Here is a 25,777-nt window from a genome sequence, read left to right as displayed (position 1 = left end):
TGTCAGTAAGGGACAGGCTGCCTGCTGGATTGTGGTGTCATGTCTACTACCCATAGGTGTGAGTGTCTGTAGATGATTGTGGAACTTCCTCATCTCTGTGTTGGCAGTGCGATGGCCTGCCTTTCCCCTAGAATATAGTGTGAATAATTCAAACTCCCCTTACAACCCTGAATAGGACTGAGTAGGGATTACAAATGAATTAGATTGTTATCAGATCAGTTGATAAGAGGAGCTGCGACATTTCACATTAAAGTTTTTTAATTACTGATAATCAATGAAAATCATTAAACAAGGTTCAGCACTCGGGGCATGTGCTCTTATTTTTGTAAATTGCATTAGCCTCTGCAACTGAGGCAGATGTCCAGTAATGATTGGTCTTATGTTAGTAGAGCATGTACTTACTGACCTTTTACATTCAGTCGTATTAATAATTTATACTCTGCTTCTGAACCCTCTTATTGGCAAATGACTTTGAAAATCAGCTTTCTTCTACAAAATAAGATGACTAAGGTTAAAAACAAAATATTTCTTTCACAGAAAATAAAAGATATTATGTATAGACTGCAGGAAATTAAAACCAGCCATAGGCAGAACTACATTGCTGCATTTTGGCTATACATCAACAAGTCTTAATATCTTTGAAGTGAAAGGCTTGTTTGATTTTAGGCCTGCTTAATGTCCCAAAACAAAGACAGATAACTTGCATTATTCTATATGTAGCTTCATAGACACTAAGTTAATTTATTTGAGGGAATTCAGTGCAATTATTGCAAAAGTGTTTGCTGGAGCCAGAGGATTATGAGCAAAATGTGGTTAGAAAACATTACGGCACTCTATGCAGCCAGATAATGTCTTCCTGGAAATGCTATGAGGGGGGTGGATACACAAGAAAGGAAGAATGACTATGTCTTTCTGCCTCAGACTGTCGTACACCTGCCCTGTCACACTGCCAAAAACATCCCTATTAACCCCATTGTTTGTTAGTCTGGATGGATAAGATTACATCCGCTTCCAGCCTTTCCTTGAGCAACAATTTTGATCAGTTACATTTATCTGGTTCAATATGTCATTTTACCCCGTCTGTAAGTGACTTCCTGCCTCCCTCATTGTCTTCCTTTCACTGTCACAAATGTAATTACTCTCCTAACTATGCCACAGAGCTTTTTCCTCTGTGTACACAGTTTATTTAACAGGCAGAAACGCTCTTAAAGAGTAGGGTTTGTGGAGTTACGGCGGGCACAAATTTAAACTTCAGTTTGTTTTTTAACAAAGTTTTAAAAAGGCAAAAATATCAGGCACTGATCAACCTTTCATTTAGTGTATGATATTCACTAAATGGACAATGCATTTGATACTATGGTTCATTTGTTTTCTAGCAGGAATGAAATAGCTAATCACATGGCAGCAGCTCAGTGATCTGTCATCTAGTGAAGTGAAAAAAGTGTGCTGAAGTTCAAATCTGGCATTAAAATGGGGAATAAAGGGGTTATTTTATATGTGGCATTTTTATTGATACCCAATGGGTCCTCAAAGTCTATAATAAACAGTATATATTTTATACATAACTATCTCACAGCTTTATAAAACATGTCAAGATGTAAGGAAAATAACCCAGTGAGCAGTAACCGTAGAAGAGAGTTGCTTTCAGAGGTCAGGTAGGAATAGGCTGATTGGTGCTAGATAGACTAAGAAGATGAGGTTAACGCTGTCTTTAACAAAAACATGTGGAAAACTGTTACCAAATATGTTACACATTAAACCCTGAAGCGGATATGCCACAACTGGAAAAAATGCACTTTGTTGGAAAGTGACAGATTGCCCAAAAAGTGTCTTGTCATCAAATCCCATGTTTAAATGAACCATTTTGTTGGCTTGGGAAGATTTACTAAGGAATCATGAAATCATTATTACAATATCACTGTACACAGTATATCAAAGAACAGCCTGGGATGCAGATTTTTTTTTTTTTTTGTGGCAATACAATATTGGGTTATATTTGCTATTTTGTGGAGCATTCATGGGTTAGAAGGTAAAGAGGTGGTAAGGTGGTAAAGTCAGTAAAGTTATTTCATTGCCTAAACAGCAGACTTCTGCAAAGAGCTACTTTTTCAATGAAACAGTGTCTAGGCCAATTAAGCGTATTTGTTTTTTTTCCAGGAACTAGAAAGACTACTGATATCATCATACCAATATCAATCTACACTTCATGTTTTTCTGATGTCTTGCAGTCCAGCTATTAACTAAGTATTCAGAATAAAGGATCGTCAGGTAGACACACCACTCATAATCTGTTGATCAGATTCAGTTCAGTCAGAATGTAATAATATTCTGAATGAGAGGCGGTTTACGTTGATCACTAATCCAACAGCATCCATATAAAAAGCTGTTGTGATAATTTAATTCAGATTGGGGAAAAAACTGACCTGACTGCACGTGTCTGTGGAGAAAAAGGCAGTAGGGCTGAGCAGCACAGAACTTAGCAGATAGTAATTTCTGCCCATTCCCTTATTCTGTGATGTAGAAAACGCAGCGTCATGAGTTGCTGAGCCTTTAGCTTTATTATGGAAAGCTGCAATAGTGCCAAACACTCTCAGAGTGTGGAATGGGTTCATTCTGGGTAATCAGAACAGTCAGAACAACATTCTTCCATTTTTGTTTGTTTTGTTCCCACATGTGGAGAAGTGCTTTTATTCTGAATACATCTTGGTATAAGTAAATGCACATCATGATTGGAATATGTGTTTTAGGGCTCACATGAATGATCTGTTTGGAAAATGATTTTTTTATCGATCCAAGCAGATTATAACTGAAACAAGGAATTATGTGAATGTAAACATGGATATCGAGTGCATTGCACTGTAGTTAAACATGAGCTTAAAGTTTGAGTGAGAAGCTATCATGTTAATATACAAGTTTTTAAAGAATATATGTACACCTCAGTTAATTTATAATAATTACGGCAGGTTTTAAGGCAAAATGGTTTCTAACAGTGTTTAAGCCAGGTGTGCAAAATCCAGTTTATGGTGAGTGTGTGTCCAGGACTCACTCTCAAACCCGCCCTCCAACACACTGACCCCTAGTTTTTTGTGTGACCTCAATGATTATCATTTACCCCTCTGAAACCTTATGATGGCCCTTCAATTCACTATAACCTTTAAAACAACTTCTGAATTGCCGATGTAATGTATATCGATGTTGGACTTGTTATCGACCATATTATCTTCAAACTGTTAGTGTTATTTTATGCTTCACTCATTCATAGCAGCTATTCATTGACTATATCATAAGCATAGTCATATTAGGTCAAAATGTGTTTAAGAAAGTCAGTATGGTCATAAACCATTCTTAATGATTGAGGAAATTACAATAATGAGGTGTTTATGTTAGCGTCCACTGGCTGCATGTCTGGTGATCCCAGATCAATGAGATTCCATGTTGATCGATTTAGTGTGAACTTTTTGTGTTCTAACTGCTGCATGAAATGTGGCATAATTAGTGCACCACAGTACAACTAAAGATGTGCGTGCAAGTTTTAACAGAACTGATATGCAGCTGATGCATTATGGAGGACAGATGTAGGCAATGGGGTGATTAGATGAGGTTGTGTTTCTGAAAATTACAAATGAGCCTTTTTATTATGTCAGGGGCAGGCATTGTTTTCCATGGGTGAAAATCATCTGCTGTATAAAGCATTACATGAAAACTCTAACGTGTTTTTTTTCCCAGGCATACTAAACATGAAGATTAAGACTGAAGTTTACCGTAGTTCTAATTATGACAGGTTCAGATTATTATATGACAGTTATAATGTCAGGATTTTATCCAAAGATCTGACCCACATGCAGAAAACCCAACAGAGAGACCAGGGGAAGGTTTAACAGGTTTATTGTGAGTAGTTAGAGAGGAGTCCAGTGCTGCTCTGAACACTGAATGAAAAGTGAAGGGGAAGATTCTGCGGTAAGTTCAGGCTCAGTGGGAAATTTGTGTCTTTGATTTGAAAAAGGGAATAAAGTCAACAGGACTCACGTTTCCAGAAAAAGGTGTGTCTCTTTGAATCCAGTCGGTGTGGGTTGTTCCAGTAATAGACTTGTTCGTTGGAGGGCGGACAGGGTTTACCCAGGTTGAGGTGTTTCCTTGAGGAACGGAGGAGCTGATTGCCACTTAGATTTCCTGCGGTACTTGAACGTTTTCTTGTGGAGATGAATCCCTTGCTCAGTGTGAAGCTCAAACAATCCCTTGGGGAAAAGTAGATCCAAATCTCCAGTCATAATCCCCAGCTCAGTTTGAAGCTCAGATGATCCTTCCAGGGAGAGAAGGTCCAAACATCCAGTTTGCAGGATGACTTCCTGCCGAGAGGCAAAGACAAAAACAACAAGGTTAAGGCTCAGGTTGACAAAAACTCAGTTTGACTCAGCAAAACTCAGCTTGGCTAGAGTACCCAAAACTGGCAAACACTCTGACGTTGAGGTAGTGGCAGTCAGCAGCTTAAGAGTCCACCGGTAATGAGGCAACCACCTGCAGGTGTGTGAGAAGGCCAACAAGAACCAGGCGCCACCTGGTGGTAGAGGAAAACAAACAAAAAAACACAACCCACACAAACTGGATTCCTAACATATAATAATAGTTCTATTTATTTGTATTTTGTTTACACCTATGGTCCATCATATTAAACTTTTTTTCTTTATGCAGATCTCATCTTTCTCAAATGCCCTTTTATTCCACCGGATTTTGCTTGATTAGCCTGACAGGTCAAACTTTAAAAAAGGAAACCAAACCAGAAAGTATAATATGTGTGTGTTTATGACTGAGCTTGAGGGGTTGATCAGATGATAGTGGTTCATTTTTTTCCCCAAAGCATCTCCATGTGATACTGATGTGGCTTGATGGGAAAATATTCTGTTTATTGAGGTCACTCATATGATGCTCCACAGGGGTGTGAGGAGTCGTAACCCACATGTTGGAGACCAGAGGAGTACTAAAGGTTCAGTGGATTACAGCTTACTGCAGGGCCAAAGAGCCATCAGAAGTGTGTGTTTTCAGTCTTTGTAATAAGCTCCATGAGTGCTTAGTCAGGAAGATATGCCAGCTAATTCACACTGTTACAGTGGGAACTTTGCCACTCAACAGGAGCAGTGACACCACTTCAACACGTGTTTTGCACTGAAACATGTTGAGTTGGTTGGTTAAAGTCATGCAGGGTTGTTCCATTGTTTCTTGTTTTGTTTTTTTAGGTGAGAGGTAATAAAGCTGCCATTGCGTGGCCATGAAACAGCTGCTTTTTGCTCAAATACCATCTCCAAAAGGGGCTGAAATCATTAATTCATTTACACAATCTTAAAATAGTTTTGCCTTTTTTTTTTCTTTTCTTTTTTTCAAAAAAAAAAAAAAAGAGAGACTCAAGGCAGAATGGAAGAATTCAATAGCTTCTCCTAAGGTAGCAGCTATTGATAATTTGACACCAATTCAGTAAGTTAGACTTGTTATCCTGTTCTCTGCACTATACAAATTAAATTTTTACATGTTAGTCCCACCGAAAAGTATCCATAGGTAATGTGTACTGTAGAAAAAAAAATCTTAAGGTTGTGCAAGTTTAATCTAAACCATCTCTTAAGTTTTCCTTTATTAAAACTATGAGGGTATATGAAAGTTAAAGGTATTGATCTAAAATATATGCAGTCGTTTTTAAGATCCATTTATAATTACATTTAATTTTTCCATATTCTCCTTTTCTTTAGAAATAGAATTGGTTTCAATGTATTTTGCTCACAGAATTTCCATTCTGCTCATTAAAATGCTTCTCCAATCATAAAAAATAACTAACACAAAAACTTATAGAGTCGAATTCTCATGTCCAGAAAACAGAACTTGTCTGACTTTAAACTGAGGACGTGTCAATAGATATTCGTGGCAGATACCAAATCTCATGTTTACAAGGTTAAATATAGGCATGCTTTACATACATTCCACTCACTGTGTCCCATTTAGCAGCAAGAGATAGACAGGAGCTGAGGCTTCTGTAAAGGTTATACAATAAAATGGTCTGATTGTGTCTTCTCTCTAACAAACAACAAATTTGTGTGGTTAATAAGGCTGCAACCAACAATTATTTTACCAACCAGTGGAAGTTTGTGTTTTACTGATTATTAATTGGATAGCAAGTGGTGCAAAACTATGCTATTTGAGCAGTTGTGGATTAAGACAAGAGTTTTTTCATCTTAAATGCAAAACATATGGCAATATATCCAGTAAATAATTACTGGGTTATTGCATAAGATGAGGATTATTCAATAATCAACCAATCACAACTAATCCAGTTAACTGTCTTAGCTCAAGTGGCTAATACTCTATTATTAATTCATGATGTTCTAATAACAGTTTAACAGCTGTATTCCTGACTTTTCATCTAAACGTTTTAGATTTAGATTTCTGTCTAACTGCAGTAAATCAGAACACTCAAAATAGTTTGACTATCCTTCCTGAGGAGAGCAGTCAATCATTTTAGTTTACATTTCAGATTTCCGAAAGGCTGCTAAAATTTGAATATTCAGGGTGTCCATATAACCATTATTTTTGCTCAGAATGGAAAAAAAATGCTGTTGTTAAATTTGATTTGCTGATTTCTGATCTTTTTTTGTAAAACTTTAATACTTTAATACTTATTTCCACCAACTCATTAATCCTTTCTGTTATTTATTAGAAATCTTGCTCTCTCTTGCAATATTAATGAGGCGGCCAATATGTCTCAAGATGCTTGATAAAAGGCAGTTTTCATTTAAAATATCCTAAATGTCTGTGCTTATTCTGACTTCACTTTTTAAAAAAACATCTTGTTTAAACATAACACTTTATTTAATATGTTTTAAATATTTTTTGCCTCAGTTTCCACATCCTAACAGAAAAGTGTTGAGTTTTAACATAACTTGTTGGCGTTTTCTTTTAGTAAAAAACAATGAATGCCCAATCATAGTTATTTGTTAGGTATAGTCCAGTTGAAAGCCTTCAAATTCAGCTAACCAACCAGTTTCCACCATAACCGTTTCTTCTTAAGACCTCAGCAGATTACCAATATGAAAATATACAAACTAGTAATTAGTAAAATAGTTCCTATTCTTTAAAGCTCTTTCGATGTGATGACCGTGACGGCATATTGACTATAGATTAACACAGGGGACATTACCTCAGGGGTTTTAACAATTATGGGTGCTTTTCTGTTTAAATGAATGAATTAATAACATTTGTACTTGAGTTGTAGTTGATAAAATAAAACAATGATATAGAGACTTAGTATGACTATAACCATATCTGTCCCATCTCAGTAGAGAAACAGTCTTTCCACTCTGACACTAAAACCTGCTTCCGTCCATCCTCCATCCTGGACCTCTGGTCTGGAACCCATTAGAGCAGGAATCTCCAGCAGTGCAATGAATCCACATTAGCATTGCCTACCCTGTCTCGCTCAGACAGGAAAGAGGCGCTGCCTTAGTGCCAAATAGACTGATATTTCACTTCATTCACATGGAAGGCGTTGGAAAGTAAACGTTTGTTAAAGTAACTTTTCTCTAGAAGAAAACTGTTTGTCAAAATGTTGATGGTCACATGGGGTTCCTAGTATCCATTTCTAAGTCTGTTTATTTTTTCTCTCTTTTCTCAGGATGGCTGAGGTGTCACAAGAGGAGAGACTCCAGGCCATCGCTGTAAGCAGTTTCCACATGCAGACACACACAAACACACAGCCTGTTTCCTAACTCTATCAGACCAGGCCACACTGACTGCTGTCGAGACAACAAATCATTGCCGCTTGTCAAGGTCTGATAGCATGTCTTAATGACTCTACCTTTTAGATCCCATCCTCTGCACCCATTAGCTGACATCCTTAGCTAATGGTGTAGATACATCTTACTCCTTTTTTCTTTCTGTCTTCTAGTATCTCACTTAGCTGTGCAACTGTTGTTTCTTTTCTACATAATATATACTTTTTAAACAAACTTTTAAATAAAGTTTGAAGAGCAAATGCACATTTGCTCGCCAGTGATTCTAGGACCTATCAATAATTTCAAGTATGCCAAGAATTGTACTGACCCTCTTATCATAAGATGTGTGTTAGAAATGAAAAACCTTTCCCTGGCTGACACTACAAAAGACTCACTTGTTTCACTCTTGTTACCAGATGCATAGTATTTGTTGTTCCTGTAATACTTTTTTGTGTTCGATTAAAAGAATAATGTGTAAAATTTGATACTATGCTGTAACTTTTTCACTGATTATTGGCAGAAGCAATTAATCTCATCACATTCAAAGGCTTTACAATCGCCATATCTTTCCAGCTTGTCCTGCTTTATATAACAAGTTTTATCAGAACTTGTTATTAGGGATGGGCGATATGGACTAAAAAATGTATCATGATAATTTCTCTTATTTATCACTGTAACGATGTTATTGTGGGGAATTTCTTGGACGCTATATCGCACACGATAAAATATCGCCCATCCATACTTGTTATATATATATAGATATAGTACAAATTTGGACAGCGTCAAAAAACTAATTATAACCCCCTTTTTTTTCTTAGGATCAATTGGATGTATGAACTTTGGTTTTTAAACAGTGATTTACTTGATTTACATAATTTATTGCTGCTGGCTGTGACTAAATCCTTTTTCAATCAAAATGAAATGATATTAGAGGTTCCCTTCAGGGAAAAACTGGAAAGGAACCAATCGCATAAACATGTATATGCAATGAGGCAAGCCAGGCTTCATATCTTAAAAGAAACCAGATGCCTCCTTAAACAAAACTATCAACCTTTTGGGGATTTGCAGTAAAACTTTACACAAGCACTTAGCAGTCTGGCATTGATTGCTGACCTGAGGCATAAGGGAGCTTAGCCCCAGGCCCCCCAAGACCCCTTGAACTTAAACACTGGGTATTGGAGAATGTTGTTTTTTTTCTTATCTGTTGTTAAGGTTATGATAATGAGCCAACTTTATAATTTGCTCAATTGTTTGCTAAATTATTTAGGTGTTTTAAAAGACTATAGCACTTTGTATTAAATGCATGGTGGAGGATTTTCTCAAATGATTGAAAAAGAGGAGTGGCGGCCTAGTGGTTAGGGCATAGGGCTTTCAATCCTGAGATTGCGAGTTCGATCCCCCACTCCCACAGACTGCCACTCTGGGTCCCTGAGCAAGACCCTTAATCTCACACTGCTCCCCGGGCGCCTCACAATGCCAGCTCACTGCTCCCCAAGGGGATGGGTTAAATGCAGAGAAGTAATTATTAAAGTATATATAGAAATCAATAAAATTCCAATTTTAAAATAAAATGCACTTGCACAACCCTGTACCTGTTCCTGAGAGGGAATGCCTATAAAACGTGTGGGAGAGCATCTTAGGCCTTTCTTTTCTTCTCGTAGACACTTTTTCTCTTACGACCCTCTGCCATTTCCAAAGAGCCGCGGTGAGAAAGGCGCACTTCAATGACTGCCTGAAACCGTAGCTCACCACAGATATACGGCAGAAAGTGCGCATGCGCAGAAAAAGATAGCTATGACGAGCAGGTAGGACGGCCTTATGTAAACAAATCACCAGAATGACTGACAATTAGGAGGACCACTTATTTTGATGATCGACCTGGAAAAAGAACATCCTCACCTATACCTTTAATATAACATTCAAATCTGTTAAAGAAAAGAATTCAAATGAGCAATAAATATATGGTTATGTAAACATTTTTATACTTTGATGAATATACTTGTGGAGTCATAATTTAATGCCACTGATGTAGTTCAGGTATTATTCTTCTTTCCTGAGCCTGGAGAATGATTAAGTTTGCAGATAGTTCTCACCAAATAATGTAATTTTAAGTATTTTATTGTTGACAAAAACTGTAAAATCTGGTCACTTCCTTTTGTAAAGATTTTTAATAGAACAAAAAGATTTAAAAAATATCTACAGCAAATAATATACAGAATAATAACATTTACAAACTTATTTACATCAAATTATTAGCTCAATTCTGCTCAGGGCCCTATTGAACCTCTGGCCAACCCTGCTCGTACCAGTGTAACTGTTTAAAGCAGGGGTCATAATAATTATTAATTCAAACTAGTCTACTTAATACAATTTTTTTATGCTTTACAATCTCTGTGGCCCTGTTGTTGCCTGTTCTGAACACTTTGTATTTGTCTATGGGGTGACAGGAAAAAAGGAAGAAGCAGACAGAGATTGAAAACAAGAGAAGGCAGCTTGATGATGATCGACGGCAACTTCAGCATCTTAAGGTATTGATGCATCTTTGTCCTTTTGTTTCTACTTTCTATGGATTTACTAAATTTATAACTCAGTGATGCTTCTGGAGAAGGCATGCTACTCATTAAATAAGACTGTCCTCTTTCATACTTTCCTCATACCACAAATACCTTTAACCTGTTTAAAATTGTTGGTTTCTCACATGTCTTCTTCATGTATACATAGTGTAATTTTCATTTAATATTCCAAATAACTTGATTGCATAGCTACACACGTTGTAGTTTGCATTCAAATGTCAGGGAGCTCATCGATACCCAGTCTGGTTTTAAAAAGTTGGAAGCAGGAAGTGAACTGATGAATACGATGCTGTCTGAAATACTCATATTCCTTTTGTTTTACCATTTGGCCCAATATACCCTATAAACTAAATGGACTTTAGTAAATTAAAGTTGTTTTCAATAATAAATCAAAATCTGAAAAATGCAGTGTGTATTTGTTATTGGCCCTTCTGAGTAGTACTACATAGAACCTGCATAGAACTTTTCACCATCACTTCCATTTTATTTGAGATTAAGTAGGGCTGGGACTAGGGCTGCAACTAACGATTATTTTAAAAATCGATAAATCTGCCGATTATTTTTTCGATTAATCGATGAATCGGACAAAAAATATTTTTTATATTAAGCTCTTTATTCCAAAATAAACATTTTAGACAGAACAAACAAGCACACAAGTACAGGTTCCTCAATAACTGTACTGGTGCAATATGAAAAATAAATGTTTGTGTTAAAACTACCCAAACTTACATGAGAAATGTAGCTGTACATCCACAAAATATAGGGTACTTTGTTTTATGAAGCGCAAAAAAAGACAGGCATTTTTGTTTTTTAAAGTCCCTAAAGGGTTCAAACAATAGGTTCCCCCATTTCAACAAATTAGTTTTTTTTTTAAACTAGAAGAGTTCTGCCTTTTAAGACAGGAAAGTATAGCAGTTAAAGTTGCTACTTGAGAAAATACTGAACCATAGAGATAAAAAATAGCCCTGTGATTCAAATTATAAATTGTATTTGGAATAAAAATGAGAGAACTAGGGGTGCTAAAAAACACATCCTCCAAAGACAGATATTTACATGGGAATGTGGCATATAATTAATCGACATATTACTGATCTTGCTGGATTTTATTCTGCTTTACTTCCATAAATTGCAGGATCTTCTTTACTTTGTCTTTGCCAGAAGATTTAAACTTTAAAAGCCTTGCCCTCATAATTTGAAGTTAATTTATTTATAAAGGCTATTTTAATTATTGTGATCAATTTGCGCCGTCAACCCCGGCGCATGCGCGCTTCATTTGCAGTCTGGACGCTGAGGGTAAACATCCTGCTGCTCTGACAGCAGCGCTGAGGGACTCCTGCGGGAGAACGGGGTGGGGAGGGGTTAGGCGCCTCACGGCAGCAGCTGCCACTGGAGGACAAGATTATGAACGATACATGCTTTCACGTAAGAGTCTCCAAAAGCCGCCAAGGACACCGTAAACAGTCGTCAGATTTGTCGCTAGTCGCTTTTTTGAAAAATAGTCGCTGGAGGGGTCTGAAAAGTCGCTAAATATAGCGACAAAGTAGCTGAGTTGGCAACACTGCGCACCTGCGGCGCTGGCTCGCTGTGCCGTAATTTTTTTTCTTCCCCCGTTTCAGTCAAGTGGCAGTGATGACGACGGCGGCAGATGACGCATTAATCGCGCGACACAACTAATCGATGATGAAATTCGTTGCCAACGCTTTTAAAAGTCGATTTTTATCGATTTTATCGATTCGTTGTTGCAGCCCTAGCTGGGACATTAATGTATTAGTTTAGATTAATTAGTTAGAAACATTTTAATGTTTTAAAAAAATAATCCAATTAATTTCATTTTCTTATATACATACAGAAGTCCCAATGGTGAGCATCCATACTCGCTTGTTTATTGTACACCTACAGCGTGAGAAAGCCATGCAGATCCCCCTCGCTCAAAAACTCTCTCTGCCATGCGCTCAACTCTGACAAGCCACCTGTGCTCCTGCTTCACACCTTTTCCTTGCTCAATTCACAAAATGTGCACGTGCGCTCCACTTCGTCTCTGCACACACCCTGTCTGATAGATCCCACGCTCTCTACGCTCTCTGCACTCTCTGCACTCACAATTTCTTTAACTGTATGTAAATTAACCACTAATTGCACTAAAAGCTCCATATTAAATAGCAATTTTTAAGCTCCGAAAGGCAATGCTTTATCCAGAGCTGAACTGTAATAGTTCTGTCAGTATTAGAAATTAAACGTATCTTCTGTTTACAGGCAATAATGTATGCCTTGTTGCAATATTTATACTTTTTTTTCTTAACCATAATTAGTTGAAGGAATTGTGCTATAATTAATGTTCATGGACTGTTCACACTACTATAGAAGTAGTTTTTCAAAGAAATTGCATAAAATATCAGGGGTTTCTAAATAAAACTAAATGATTTTAACCTTCTACAATGGCTCAATAACCCAAATTAAATACAAGAAATATATGTGTTGCTGTGCTCATATGATTATTTATTGAAAACTCAGACTAAAAAGGGTTTTTAAATTTAAATGTTGGTTTGTTTTGTCGATATATGGTTTTCCTTTAAAATGTGATTAATTGTGATTAATTACAGGCTCTGTAATTAACCCAATTTAAAACACTTTATCACGTCACACCACTAATTAAGAGGTTGACATTCATGGTTGATTTCCATTGCAAAAAACTCAGTCAGGTTATCTAGAGAGGCGATTTAAATGTAAAATGATCAAGTCATGCTAAAGCTTTTCAATTTGGTTTATTTCTTGACTTTTGCAGATCTGTTCATATATACGAATGTACTTTGACTAAACCTGAGCTACATTACTGTTTAGATGCAGTATTAGGGAGGCATTGTCATTTCAAGCGTCAACATTTTTTTGTGTCGTTCGAAAGATTTATTTGGGCAGTTTGATGGACTTATAGCAAATTAAATATCTTTTGATATATTTAACTCATATTTGTGGACCTGAAAAAAGTTTTCATACAACTTTTTGTTGTTTCCTTTACAATGTCTGCTTAAATTTATAAATAAGTCTCCTTCTACTGCTCTGAATGCCTGTCCTTGATGTGGATCTTAATAGTGGGAAGACCTTGATGACTAAAAAGAAAAAGTAGAGGAAAATTTGGATTATTGCAATCAGCTATATTTAAAAAAATACATTGCTGCTGCATGTTTCCCTGACACTGTAGCACTAATGATACCATGTATGGTATCTTTTGTTTGTGTGTATAGAGTTGTTGTTCTGGAAGGGGGATCTTTGCTCAAGTCTTCAGTCTTTTGCCCCTAAGAGGTTTTCCTCAATGATTAATCTGCACAGCAAGTCTTTTACATACAATTCAATTAAAGTATGTTGCAATTTTTATTTCTACTGGGTTAAAATTAGAAAAGCTTCCAGGGATATGAATGCTTTTTGAAGGCATTGGGGTGGCTATTGGCAGCATCACAATGCACATTCGAATAGAACACAGTTTTAACCTTGTTTGAAATATGGTGGAGCTCTCCACTGATGAAATCCAAGTCTGTGTCATCCGCACCCCCTCACGCCTCTCTCTCGGCAGAACTTGAAGCAGGACTACGTTTTTAGGAGTCATGCTCTGTGTGTGAGTGCTGTTACACACCCACACAGCAACATTAAGCTCTCCAATGAAGCAGCCCAACACAGTAAGATACTCCCTTACCGCCGCTGTCACGGAATGTTCAGAATGGACAGCAGATAACGCCATCAGCTCCTCCACATGCTGTTTATGCACACACACTCATACATGCACAGGCGCACTCATTATATCTGAACCTAGGCTATTGTTGGTGCATGTGTCAGCTCTATCACAGCTATTTCATCCTGGGACAGTTCACAGGCTCAAAGATAGGAGCAAGGTTCGAGGCTGCGGGTGTGTTTGTAAAAAGTGATTGTGACCTACGTCGTTACCCCTGCACGCTCCCACTTTTTCTATTTTCAGAGTAAACCATTGTGAGTGTATCTGTACATGCGCTTGCGTTGCTTCATGAAGAACGAAAGAAAACACAGACCCTCCAGACAATGCGGTGGGCTTTGTGAAAGGAAACAGATTTTTGTCCCACTCCCAGCAACAGGAAACTGCTCTTACACCCACCGCACCCCGTTTTCATCCCACACACATGCACTCACGCACAGGCTGACACAAACAAGCAAAAGGGGGAAGTGCAAACTTTCTGTGGAAAGACACTTTCTACACTGTGCATATATTTTTGCAAGGTTAGCGTTCATATAGAAAAGTCCAAATGTACTTCAGTGTAGTTGAGCCCCTTTTTATATACCTTTTTCTTCTTTTTTTCCTTTTATTTGGTATTTCAAATAGGAAGAAAAATATTAAAAAAAAGCTATAAATATATGTATATATAAATATACACATATGGTAACATGTAGAGCAGATTACAAAAACAAAGAACATTAATAACAAAATACAACAATATATTTGTAAACCAATTTTCACAATGTTTGAAAAGTGAGCAGGAAGAAGCAATAGCTCATCCTGTCCTGTCCCTATATCACTGTACATATATATGTTCCTAATTGTATTAAGAATAAACCTGGTAAGTTGTTAAAACTCAAATATTAATTTAGAGATTCCAATGGAAATAAGGCAATCCAGGTACACAGTCTTTAATTACCAGCATTGTATTAAGATATTCTTTCAGCTCCATTCCTGTACGTATATAATACCGTATATATATCCCACTGCTAAAAAAATTACACCTGCATTCAATAGTGCTATTTAAACATAATGGAGGTAATTGGAAACGAGCGTCATGTAAAGTCCCATAGATGCATCATGCACATAGAAGACTCAGCTGACCTTTAAATTGTAGGAGCAGTGAGTTGAGGGTGTCGTTGAATTGATTTCAACTGCTTCCAACCTTTGCATCACATTGTAAAACACCACCTTTAGTGACATGATGCAGGATGCCCACGGACTCTAGAGCAGATTCTCTGTAAGTTCATTGACCAAGTCAGGTTTAAGCAGTTACCAGGAGAACAACACTTGTCTTACTGCATTGTGTGAACTGTAAGATTTGGTGCTGGAGAGATTCTTATTTGAGGTTGTGGTTCAGGAACTGGACTCGGCTTCTTAAGTTAAAAGGAATTCTTAATGCCACAGCATTCTGAGACACTTTGGTCAGTTTCATATCCTTGACTCTGTGAAACAGTTTGCCGTCTACCAGTTCACCAAAGTTCCTAAAGGCATGAATGAGTCGATTTAGTGTGGATGAACTTAGCTGACGTGCACAGAGCCAACAACCTGGAACAACATCCTAGATAAATTAGATTGAGACTGGTAGCTAAGTTTTCAGTTCAATTCAATTCAATTCAGTCTATTTATATAGCGCCAAATTCACAACACATGTCATCTCAAGGCACTTTACAGTTCAACCAGATCATACAGTCAAATTGATACAAAGTTTTCTATCTAAGGAAAACCAGTTGATTGCATTGACTCAAATACAATCCCTCACACTAAGCATGCTTGTAGCGACAGTGGAGAGGAAAGACTCCCTTTTAACAGGAAGAAACCTCCAGCAGAACCAGGCAACCTCCAGCAGAACCAGGCTTCTAGTCTAATGTCAGTGTCTGACTCAGGATAGCAGAAAAAAACTTTTAATACACTAAACCTTGCAGAACTCCTGACCATAAGAGTTGAATCTCTTGTCGCTTTTAAAGTTGAACCGACACTATCTTAAACAATATGGATTACAAATGGGATGTAAGCAGGTAGGGTTGCCAACTGTCTCTTGAAATATGTAATCATTCTGTATCAAGAAATAGAAATACCTGTTCTGTATTTAGTGGATAAGGAACACACTTTGCTCCCTATTACTGTGAGAGTAAAAAAATAGTCAGCTAAAAGCTTATGGAAAATGAAGAAGAAGGGCACGGTAGATACATAACTTGCAGTAAGCCTGTTCCTAGGCCCTGTCCTGCGTTGTGACCAGTGAGCTGACAACATATATGTAACAATCTAGAATACCCTCAGCCAAGTGTTGCTCACTGAGAAGATAGCGGGAGACAACAGAGCAGTATGGGGGACGAACAGGGTAATTTAATTGCCGAAGCTGCTTTTGCGGGTGGTGCACCTTCGCATAGCGGTGCTCCTTCTTTGGAAAAAAAAAAGGATGCAGAAATATAGGGAGGAATGGGAAAAAAACAAATACCTGGGTAGAAAAAGTCAGCAAAGAATATAAAGCACACTGCAAATATGCATCTAATTTAATGCAGATTTGAGTTACAAAAAAATAATTTCATACACAAAGGGGGGCTAGGAAAAAATCACCACGCCAGGAGGGGTAAAAGCAATCGGGTCAGCTGGCATGCACATGAAGTGTCCCTTTTTTTTCAGGGAGTTGGCAATCCTATAACTAGGTTTGTAAAAGCTAGTGACCAATAGCTTTGGCAATATGATGTACTTCTGTCTCTATGTTTTTTATTTTTATTTTAGATGAATACTGACAAGTCATTAATCTAAAGAAAGTCAAAATCAGTATATAATGTTTTGCTGATCTCAAGCTAAACGGATGGACAGGCTTAGTTTGTATGAAATTGGGTTATGAAAGATAGAAAATGAATTTTGAAAGAAGGCTCTTGAGTCTACAGCTGTTCATTTCATTTGGATGTGCACACTGGTCTGACGCGCGTCTGTCTGTGTTACCCCAGTGTCCCAGTTCCGCCCTTTGTCTGCAACGCAAGCAGCTTTTTCTGAGAGGAACAATGGAACGAGATGTAACTTCAGCTCTCCGGCTTTATGACTTTTCACACGGCCCAATGTGAGCACGCGTGCTTGGGTACGCATGAGTGAGCCAGTTAAGTGATGTCAGGCGTTAGAGTAGTAGGGTGTGGCAAGAGAGCAAAGCTGAGAGCCAGAGAGGGATGGAGGGGAGGGCAGGTTTAAACTCAGTGCCCAGGAGACCATGCAGGGCTGGGGAAAAGAGTGTTGAATTACACTGTGAGAGTGTTGGTTGTAAAGCTTTGGACAGCTGAATGTCTGAACTGAACCAGGATTACAGAGTGGAGAAAGTGAGACAGAAGCTTTACTGTATACTAACAGGTAAAAAAAAAAAAGCAGGAGGTGAACCAAAGTATTTCGAACTATATCCAGGGTCATGGACTTTATGATGGATAGGGATGCCTTTGGGAGAGGAACAGGCCAGGGTTGAGTCTGAGAGGGAAAAAGAGAAAATAGGGGAAGTTTGATGTCGAAATTCAAGTTGCATCACTGGAGAGGAATTTGCATCGAGCAGGAGACCAGATTGTTAACCGAACTTGAAAAAGCATTTTTTTTCTCCTTCACATTTTCATCTGCTTACGTTTTACTTTGTTCATTTTTTTCATAGTTATTTTTCTTGTGTGTGTGATCTAACAGCTGCAAGCGAGGCACTGTTATATTTACCTCAAAGCATCTCAAGTATTTGCTTTGATATTAGCTTCTCCACGTAAGGGAGTCAGGGTAAGAATACATGGTCATTTGGAAATGAGGAAAAGAAAGAAACTCAGAGCAGAAGCAAAACAGCAAAAGTGAATTGTGAAAAAAAATGCGGATGGGATACAAGAATAGAGCTGGTTTGTTTTGATTCCACTGACGCAGCTGCATTTCTAGTCCCGTGCTCAATTAAGTTTGTTAGGAGAGTTTTATGTTCGATGCTAGCAGCCTCTGGCCAGACGTGTTTTCTCAGATTGTTTGGTTGCAGTTCAAGTTCGACTGTAATTGGACGGAGAAGGATTTTGACTCGGATTTACTTAAAAGGCTTGACACTTGTCTCAGTGAAAGTGACACTAATCCCGTCTGTCCAAAAAAGAACAAGGGGTCATTTGATAGTAGTAATGGGAGGGGCTGTGGTGCTTGTATTAAGTACATATTAAAGTGCCCCTAAAAAAGTAATAACATACCTCTTACTTTTTTACATATTACACTTTGGCTAAAGTGACAACTAAAGTTTAACAAATCTGACCCACATGCAGACAAATCACTCAGAGAGCACGGAAAAAAGTTTTAACAGGTTTATTGGAGGAGTTACAGGAGAGGATCTGGAACTCAGTGAGCTGGTGATCGAAAGTGAGAAGGGAAGTTCAATGGTCTGTTCAGGTTCTGTGGGAATCTTGGAAGCTCGGATATCTAGCATGGTTTGGAACTCACGTTTGTTAGTCCTTGAATCCAGACTGTGTGGTGAATCCAGAGTTAGGTTCACACGTTGGAGGGCGGACAGGTTTGACCAGCGTAGGACCCGGATGCGCAATGGAGCGGACTGTCACTCGGATTTCCGATGGGAACTTGAAAGGAACATGTGGAGGTTTTCCCCTGCTCAGTGTAACTCTGTTTATCCTTCCAGGGGGAGAAGGTCCAGGTATCCAGTAACACAGGAAATTTTCCTGCCGAGGAGCAAAGACAAAAAACAAGTTAGACTCAGAGAAACAAAGTTAGATTAGACTCAGCTAAACTCAGCTTGGCTAGAGTACCCAAAACTGGCAAACACTCTGGCGTCGAGGTAGTGACAGTCCACTGCTCAAATACTCCTCCAGATAATGATCCAACGAGCCGCAGATGTGCAGGGAGGGACAGTGAAGACAGGGCACCTCCTGGTGGTGGAAAACAGAGACACACAAACTGGATTCCTAACATAAAATTCTTTATATTTTATGGGAATTTAAAGCAACAGTCCAACAAAAAAAAAAAGTCTAACAGAAACTCCAGTAAATAAGTTGTTTACTGCGATTCCAGCCTCACATCTGGGTTCTAATTTTTATTTGGATTTTGGTCTGCTTTTACTTTGACTTGGCTGTATGCTTCTGGCTTTTCTACCAGGATTGCCTCGTATACCATTGGTCTTCCCATTAACGTTGATCTCTTCTCAAGAAAACCATGATGTTTCCAGCACCATGTGTAGCAGAGGGTATTGTAGGTTGAGGTTGATGTTCACTGTAAAGCCTCTTTAAGATCATAGTTTTTCAATAAACACACAACCAAGCCTACTGTCCTATTAAAGTTCACTATGTTTGTTCACATGCGCGTTCACGACGCTACGGAAGCCGGCAGACCAAACCAGCGCATTCAGCTCGGCAAAGAACTCATGCTCTTCCTCAACACTGAAGTCCTCAGACATTTTTCTTTCGTTGTTTCTTTCTTTGCACAGGTAAACAGCACATTTCTTCTTCTACGCTTGCATTATTGGCAGAGCAGACGCTGAATGCGCACTTTCATCTGGTTTGGTCTGCCGGCTTCCGTAGCGTCGTGAACGTGCATGTGCGCGCTTTCAGGAAATCCTATACACTACTGTTTATGCTCTAAAAACATTCTAAATGACTTTGTTTCGAGTAAATTCTGGATGCTACCCTCTCAGGACACTTGGAATACATTGGACGAGCAGTATGGAGGAATATTGACACGTTTTTTGTGGACTTTTATGGACTTTTCTGCCTCGGGCGCCATAGACCTCCATTATTTGAATGTCAGCAGACAGCAAGAAGCCTCCCAGATCTCCAGATGCATTTGAGATATCAAAAAAGTACTCCAGAGTGTTGTTTAGCATGGGGGTGAGTAGAAAATGAAGGCTAATCATGTTTTGGGTGTACTATTCCTTTAATAATAGATAACAAATCGAGGAAGCAGCAAACCCAAGCGCTTTACGTGATCTCAAGATATGGCTGTTAAACGCACCTATATATTGGCAAACACTTTTATGTATCAACAAATACCGATACAAGGAAATAATTGGTTTATCTCTAATCCTTATTACCGCATTTTACTAACTATAAGGCAAACTTAAAAACCTTATTTTTTTCTAAAAAGAAACAGTCCACCTCATAATCTGGAACACCTTAAACATAGATTATATCTGGTTACACTTACCGACTTTAGGGCTGAAACAATGAATCGGATTAATCATGATTAATTGATTATTGAAATAATCGTCAACTAATTTAGTAATCGATCAATCACTACCTGGAGTGTAGAGGCTCTAAATCGTGACCCTAGCTGACAGAGCAACCTACTTTGAGCAGTAATTATACCAAAATTGTAATAATGATTTATAAAAATTTTGCATTTAAAATATAAATCATTTTTGTCTGTCAAGGTGCTCTATCCTGCACTCCTCAAGGGAACAAGTTTAATTCCACATAAAGCCTTAAGGAACATATTGGTATCTGATATATTGGTACACCCAGCAAAAAAATAATCTACAGATGAATCGATTTGCAAAACAGTCGGTAGCTGCAGCGCTACTGACCTCGAAGCAATCTTGTATGGTACACAGCGCTCTGTCAAAATGTTTTTACATGACTCATAAACTACAAAACCCCAGCGCATGCAGCATTACACCTACTACAATGGAGAGAGTGATATAGTAATACATACTGTGCTTCACCATAATATTCCAGCGTGTGTGTAAGGACCCCAAAAGGGCACCTGTCAACAGCCATGCTTATGACGCAAACCTTAATGTAAAGGCTATAAGTCACGCATTAGAACATGGGAAACAAGGTGCAAGACAATTCAGCATTAATGAATCAACGGTACAGAAGTGGAGAAAGCAAGAAGATGGCCTGTCCCTTATATATGTGAAAGTTTAAAAACAGACCATTCATTGACAATGCACAATATATAGAAGAATAAATGGTACATTTAATTACACAGAACATTCAAAGAAAAGCTCCCTGCCTTTTTTAGTTTTATTCCTGCTTCAGCACAGCTGATTCCAGTGGATAGATGATTAAGAAGCTTTTGTTGAATTACAATCATCTGAATGATGCAGGACATCAGCCTTTGAAGACCGGAGTCAAATACCTCTGCAATAGTGTCTATGCAGTATCTCAGTAGAGTCCAGGTCAAGAGGAGTAGTAGGGTACCTTAAGATGCTAGGTTTGAAGGAGTTAAGCAAATAATTTTGAGTTCATTTTAAATGTGTCAGACAATCTGTGCAGTGTATGGTGTTTCATGAATTTCAAAGCCTCAGGTCGCTTTGTTTTAAACCTCTCTAAAACTTTCCCTCTGACATCTCTGCTGTGTTCCTCCATCTTTATTTTCCTCTATGCACTCGAATATTCTATAACAAACTTCTGAAGTCTTTACAAAACAGCCCAATGTCTAGGTATGGAGTTTACTCTGGATGTTTCTTATTGCTATTTGCGTGATAAAAATGCAAAAAAAACTAAAAATGTTACTTTTGGAAAAAACTCAGAAAGAGCCTTTTAGGTTTATCTTTTATGATGTCATTAACTTCTGAATAAAGAACACACACAATCTCATTTCCTGGTGTTGTGTTTACTTGCAGTCAAAGTCATTGAGGGAGCGCTGGTTGTTAGATGGAGCTCCAGCAGAAGAGGAGACACAGAGGCGTCTGCAGGAGGATGAGATGAAGACCAAGCTTCTGGAGCAGGTCATCCTTAGGTGAGCCTCCATAAAAAAGAAAAACTGTGGGAACACTTTCCTGCTAATATACATGTTACGTTTGAACACTACTTGTTTTAAAAGCAAAGTCTCATGGCCTTTTGTCATCCATGACTTTGTTTCTGAGACAGGCTGGAGCAAGAAATCGAAGAACTGGAGACTGGTGTCCCAGCTAATAAAGGTGTGGCCAAAGAAAATGGTGAGTTATGTCCCCATAGCAACACAGCTTTAATAACTAACATAAAGAAAAAGCCATCTAATAATAGCCTCTTAATTTGCTTCACTCATTATTAAAACAGTATATCCTCTCTGCCCCAATCACCTTCTCTTCCTATGCCTCCACTCAATAATACTCTGGCACCCCCTGTAGGTGAGAATGGAGTAGTGCAGACCTCTGGCCAGACCCCGAAAAGAGAGGTGACAGGGGTGGAAGCCAAGCTTCTGGGCCCCAGTCCTGACCAAGCCAGTGAGAACAACCCAGTCACTCTGGTGTTCATGGGCTACAAGACTGTCGAAGACGAGAAGGAGATGCACACGGGCATGGAGGGCGTGGACGGCAACGTGAAGGCTGAGTTCGTAGTGATTGATGATGGCGAGGGGAAGGCGGCGGATGCAGCCACGGAGGAGCAGGCACCGCCTAACGGCAGCATGGCGGAGAAAGAGAAGGCCAGCGGAGAGGAGGGAGAAAAGGAGAAGGAGAAGAAACAGACCTGCAAGTGCTGCACTGTCATGTGAGATATGAGTGCCTGTTTATCGGTGTGTGTGTGTGGGTGTGTGTGTGTGACTGAATGCGTATGGGTGAGTACACACCTGCACCCGTGCAGAGCTGTGGGCCATTGCATGAGTCCCTATTTGCAATCGTATGTAGCTTTTGTGTTTGTGTGAAAGTGTGTGTCAGGACTGATTTACAGCTACACAGTCAATATCCCAACAATGAGAGCCGAAACGAGCTCCAGCTCCAAGAACCACAAAGACTCATAAGTACACTTACTCTATATACTTTCTCTGTATTTTGACTTTTGATTTCTATTGATATTTTTCTATTTTTCTGTCTTGACCTTTCTATCGTAGCCTACTTGTGTGTTTATCCTTATTATGAGACTGTGTACCGTATGTTCATTGTTCTTATTGTTTAAAAAAAGAAAATGTATGAGCTCTCTGGATTGTACTGCAGCCAAACTGGAAACATTTCTGGAAAAACAAAATCCAAAACAACAAACTATGAAGGACACAGATACTTAAATATATATATATGTCTCTGTGTAGGCCTACCAACTATTTATCAGTCAATTTCATATTTCAATATTGTCTAAGATATTATTTTGAATAGTATTTTAATATATTGATATGAAATTATGTTTTATACAATGTATTTATTGCTTTGGTTCTATGTGTCACCCCCCCTCCCCAACATCACCTGCATGTTAGGCTAGTAAGTGCCACCAGATTAACACTCTTTAACAAGTGTCTGTGCTTTCTTAGACTCATAAGTGCTCATATCTTTAGTCACACACATTTTTCTGTTGCTTATGGTTAATTATACATGCAGTGTTCAAGTAATGCATCATGCTTAAGAAGAAACATGGCGAAGACGCCCATAAAGTCATGTTACCGGTCACTTTATTTTAATACTCGATATAGCGTGCGGCACATGTACATGGGGATCACTGCTTTTACAACAGATTAGATTATTTGCACCATAACACTGTCTTTCCAAAGGTGTATAGTTGGGGCCACGTGAATTGGAAGACCTCATAATAATAAATTTGACTTTTAATGCATCAGCATTATCTCACTCTGAGATTTCTAAAGCAAGAATCAATGTGGGTAAAAGTATTCAGTGTGGCAAATGATTTTATTTAAAGCTGTTATTTGCCAACGGGACACCAGTCTGCTGAAGCATTTCACAAGGTTGCAACAGCAATGAGGGAGAGGGACCCGGAGCCACTCAGTCAGGGGTGCTTTTTGCAGCCAATGGGTCATTTGGAACCCTTGAAATGATTTCGTGGGGCACCTCGGATCAATTTGACATTGATACAGATTTACCAAATCTCCACAGAGGTTTGATGCAGATGGACCGTGTTGCCTTTTATTTTCTAGGTTGATCAAGTTGTTCGGGTTTTGTTTTAATGTTGCAATTAATCAGACTGCAAACAGGCAACGATTTTACTCAGAAGCAAACCTTGGTGTACCCTCTCATTTGAAATAGAGGCCCCTGCTGAGAATACATTAAAATTAGGAGTATTTTTAGTGTCTTTTTATTTTCCTCAGGCAAATATGTGGATCCCTTTGATGGGTCACATCTGCTATGATTTACATATTTATTTTCCACCTGACTCCTTTAAAGCTCCAATAAGATTCCCTATGTGCTTTTTTTTGTTGAGCAGATTAAAAAAAAACACTCACATTTAAAGTAGGTTTACAAGTTTATATTTGTAGCCTGAATAGATTCTAAAATTCAATAATTTGCATTCATGATATATTAAAAAAAAGTTTGAACAGCACTGCTCTAGATCACCCAGGGTCCTGCGTCTCTTCATTTACCTCGTCTGTTTTCCACAGACAGTGAGATGTCTAAATGAGCCATTTCTGTGTTGATTTCTTTTTTTTTTTTTTTTGCCTGTATCATTTTAAAAGATCATTGATAACCATTTTTATTTGCCTAGTGATGTGCAGCAAATTTGTACTGAAACCATTTTGGAATTTTTTGCTATAAAAAGGTTCCCATGGTTTGTTGAAGATTTCCCTCAGCATTATTGATCCTCCACCATACTTGACAGTGAGCATGACGTGTGTTTCCACACATTTTCTAAACCAAACCCCCCCGGAGCCTTTGTTGCTAAGAATTGGTTTCTAATCCCAGTAGAATTCAGCTAATCCATGTCTACATTTGTGATGTTGGGACAGAAACTTTTTTTTTTTTTTCCAGCATAGAAGCAGTTGTTTTTAGAAACACTTGGTGGCCCTGATATATTTTCCTATCTTTTCCTTACCTCCATGCTCATTGTGTCTGGTGGCAAGACACATATAGGTCCTCGTCCAGTCAAGTAAACGGGTCTGTGTGTCACACCACATTTATACTCCTGGGAAACAGAAAATGGCTAACTAGATGTTTCCTAGGAGCTAAAACCTAAACAGGTAAAATATGATTAAAATGATACTTTAATTATATTTTTTCTAAATGAATTGTAAATGGGTACCATTAACTCTGTTGTTATTAACTTTGCTTTAAACCACAATTTCTGAATTATATTCCAGCATTATGTGAGATTATGCCACTACAATAAAAGATAGATTTATTTGCTGGGTGTACCAATAAATGTGTCCTGCACTGTAGGTACTGTAACTCTGTTTTCTTGTCAATGTAGATTTAAATAAGGTAGCACTGCATGAAGCCTTGCAGCTTTGTTAATATCTCCATTTGTTAGGTTTTGGTTATACGCTGTCATTGTTCACATGAATGTAAATCCAGGGCTTAAATGGGGATTTTGTTCACCTTGATGAGACAAGTAAAAGCTATTTAACCCTCGTTACAAAAAAAAAGAAAAAAAGCTTTTTGGTATTGTATGAACCAAATTAATCTTAAATATACTGTAAGTTTCCTGTGTGTTTTCCAGGTATTGACACTTTTTTTTCTCCTATTTTAATCCCTGACTTCTTTTGAAAATTCTGCAATCTCACCTAAAAAAATAAATCCTAACCTTTTCTTTGCTAAAATAATGATAATCTTTGATCTGCCTTAAAACTCAGTTTAGTGAATGAGGTTGTCTTTTACTTGTATAGATAGTTCATGCTCTTGAATAAAAGTCAGCCTGGCAGTTTCTAGCTGTGGATCTTAAAGCCCAAAAGGCCTGCTCATTGTCCTGACCCTCGTTTGTTTAGCTGACACACGACATTATGGATGGTCTGAGTCAGTGATGCTTCTTCTCACCCACATCTTTTATACCCCAGCAGTATTTTCTTTCATCTTCTCTGTAAAACAGTAGCTGCAATACTCTATATGCTTGGATACCTGCTACTCCAGAAAAGGAAAA

The 25,777-nt window shown here is 38.2% G+C and overlaps 1 protein-coding gene across 1 annotated transcript in view; it reads left to right on the top strand.

Annotated features, from left to right (window-relative positions):
• Nucleotides 1–24,132, top strand: part of palm1b (paralemmin 1b) — a 42,830-nt gene extending 18,698 nt beyond the window's left edge. Inside the window, exons 2-6 of the mRNA XM_038292352.1 lie at nucleotides 7,652–7,694; nucleotides 10,199–10,279; nucleotides 21,628–21,743; nucleotides 21,875–21,942; nucleotides 22,114–24,132. Coding sequence (XP_038148280.1) covers nucleotides 7,653–7,694; nucleotides 10,199–10,279; nucleotides 21,628–21,743; nucleotides 21,875–21,942; nucleotides 22,114–22,478 — 672 coding nt within the window. The 5' untranslated portion in view covers nucleotide 7,652 and the 3' untranslated portion in view covers nucleotides 22,479–24,132. The remainder of the gene's footprint in view (nucleotides 1–7,651; nucleotides 7,695–10,198; nucleotides 10,280–21,627; nucleotides 21,744–21,874; nucleotides 21,943–22,113) is intronic.
• Nucleotides 24,133–25,777: the final 1,645 nt, after the last annotated feature.

This window comes from Cyprinodon tularosa, unplaced genomic scaffold (genome assembly GCF_016077235.1).
Source record: "Cyprinodon tularosa strain WSP-4 unplaced genomic scaffold, ASM1607723v1 ctg310, whole genome shotgun sequence".
Taxonomy (NCBI): domain Eukaryota; kingdom Metazoa; phylum Chordata; class Actinopteri; order Cyprinodontiformes; family Cyprinodontidae; genus Cyprinodon; species Cyprinodon tularosa.
The sequence above is the reverse complement of the archived record's forward strand: the minus strand, read 5'-3'. Positions and strand labels throughout refer to the sequence as shown.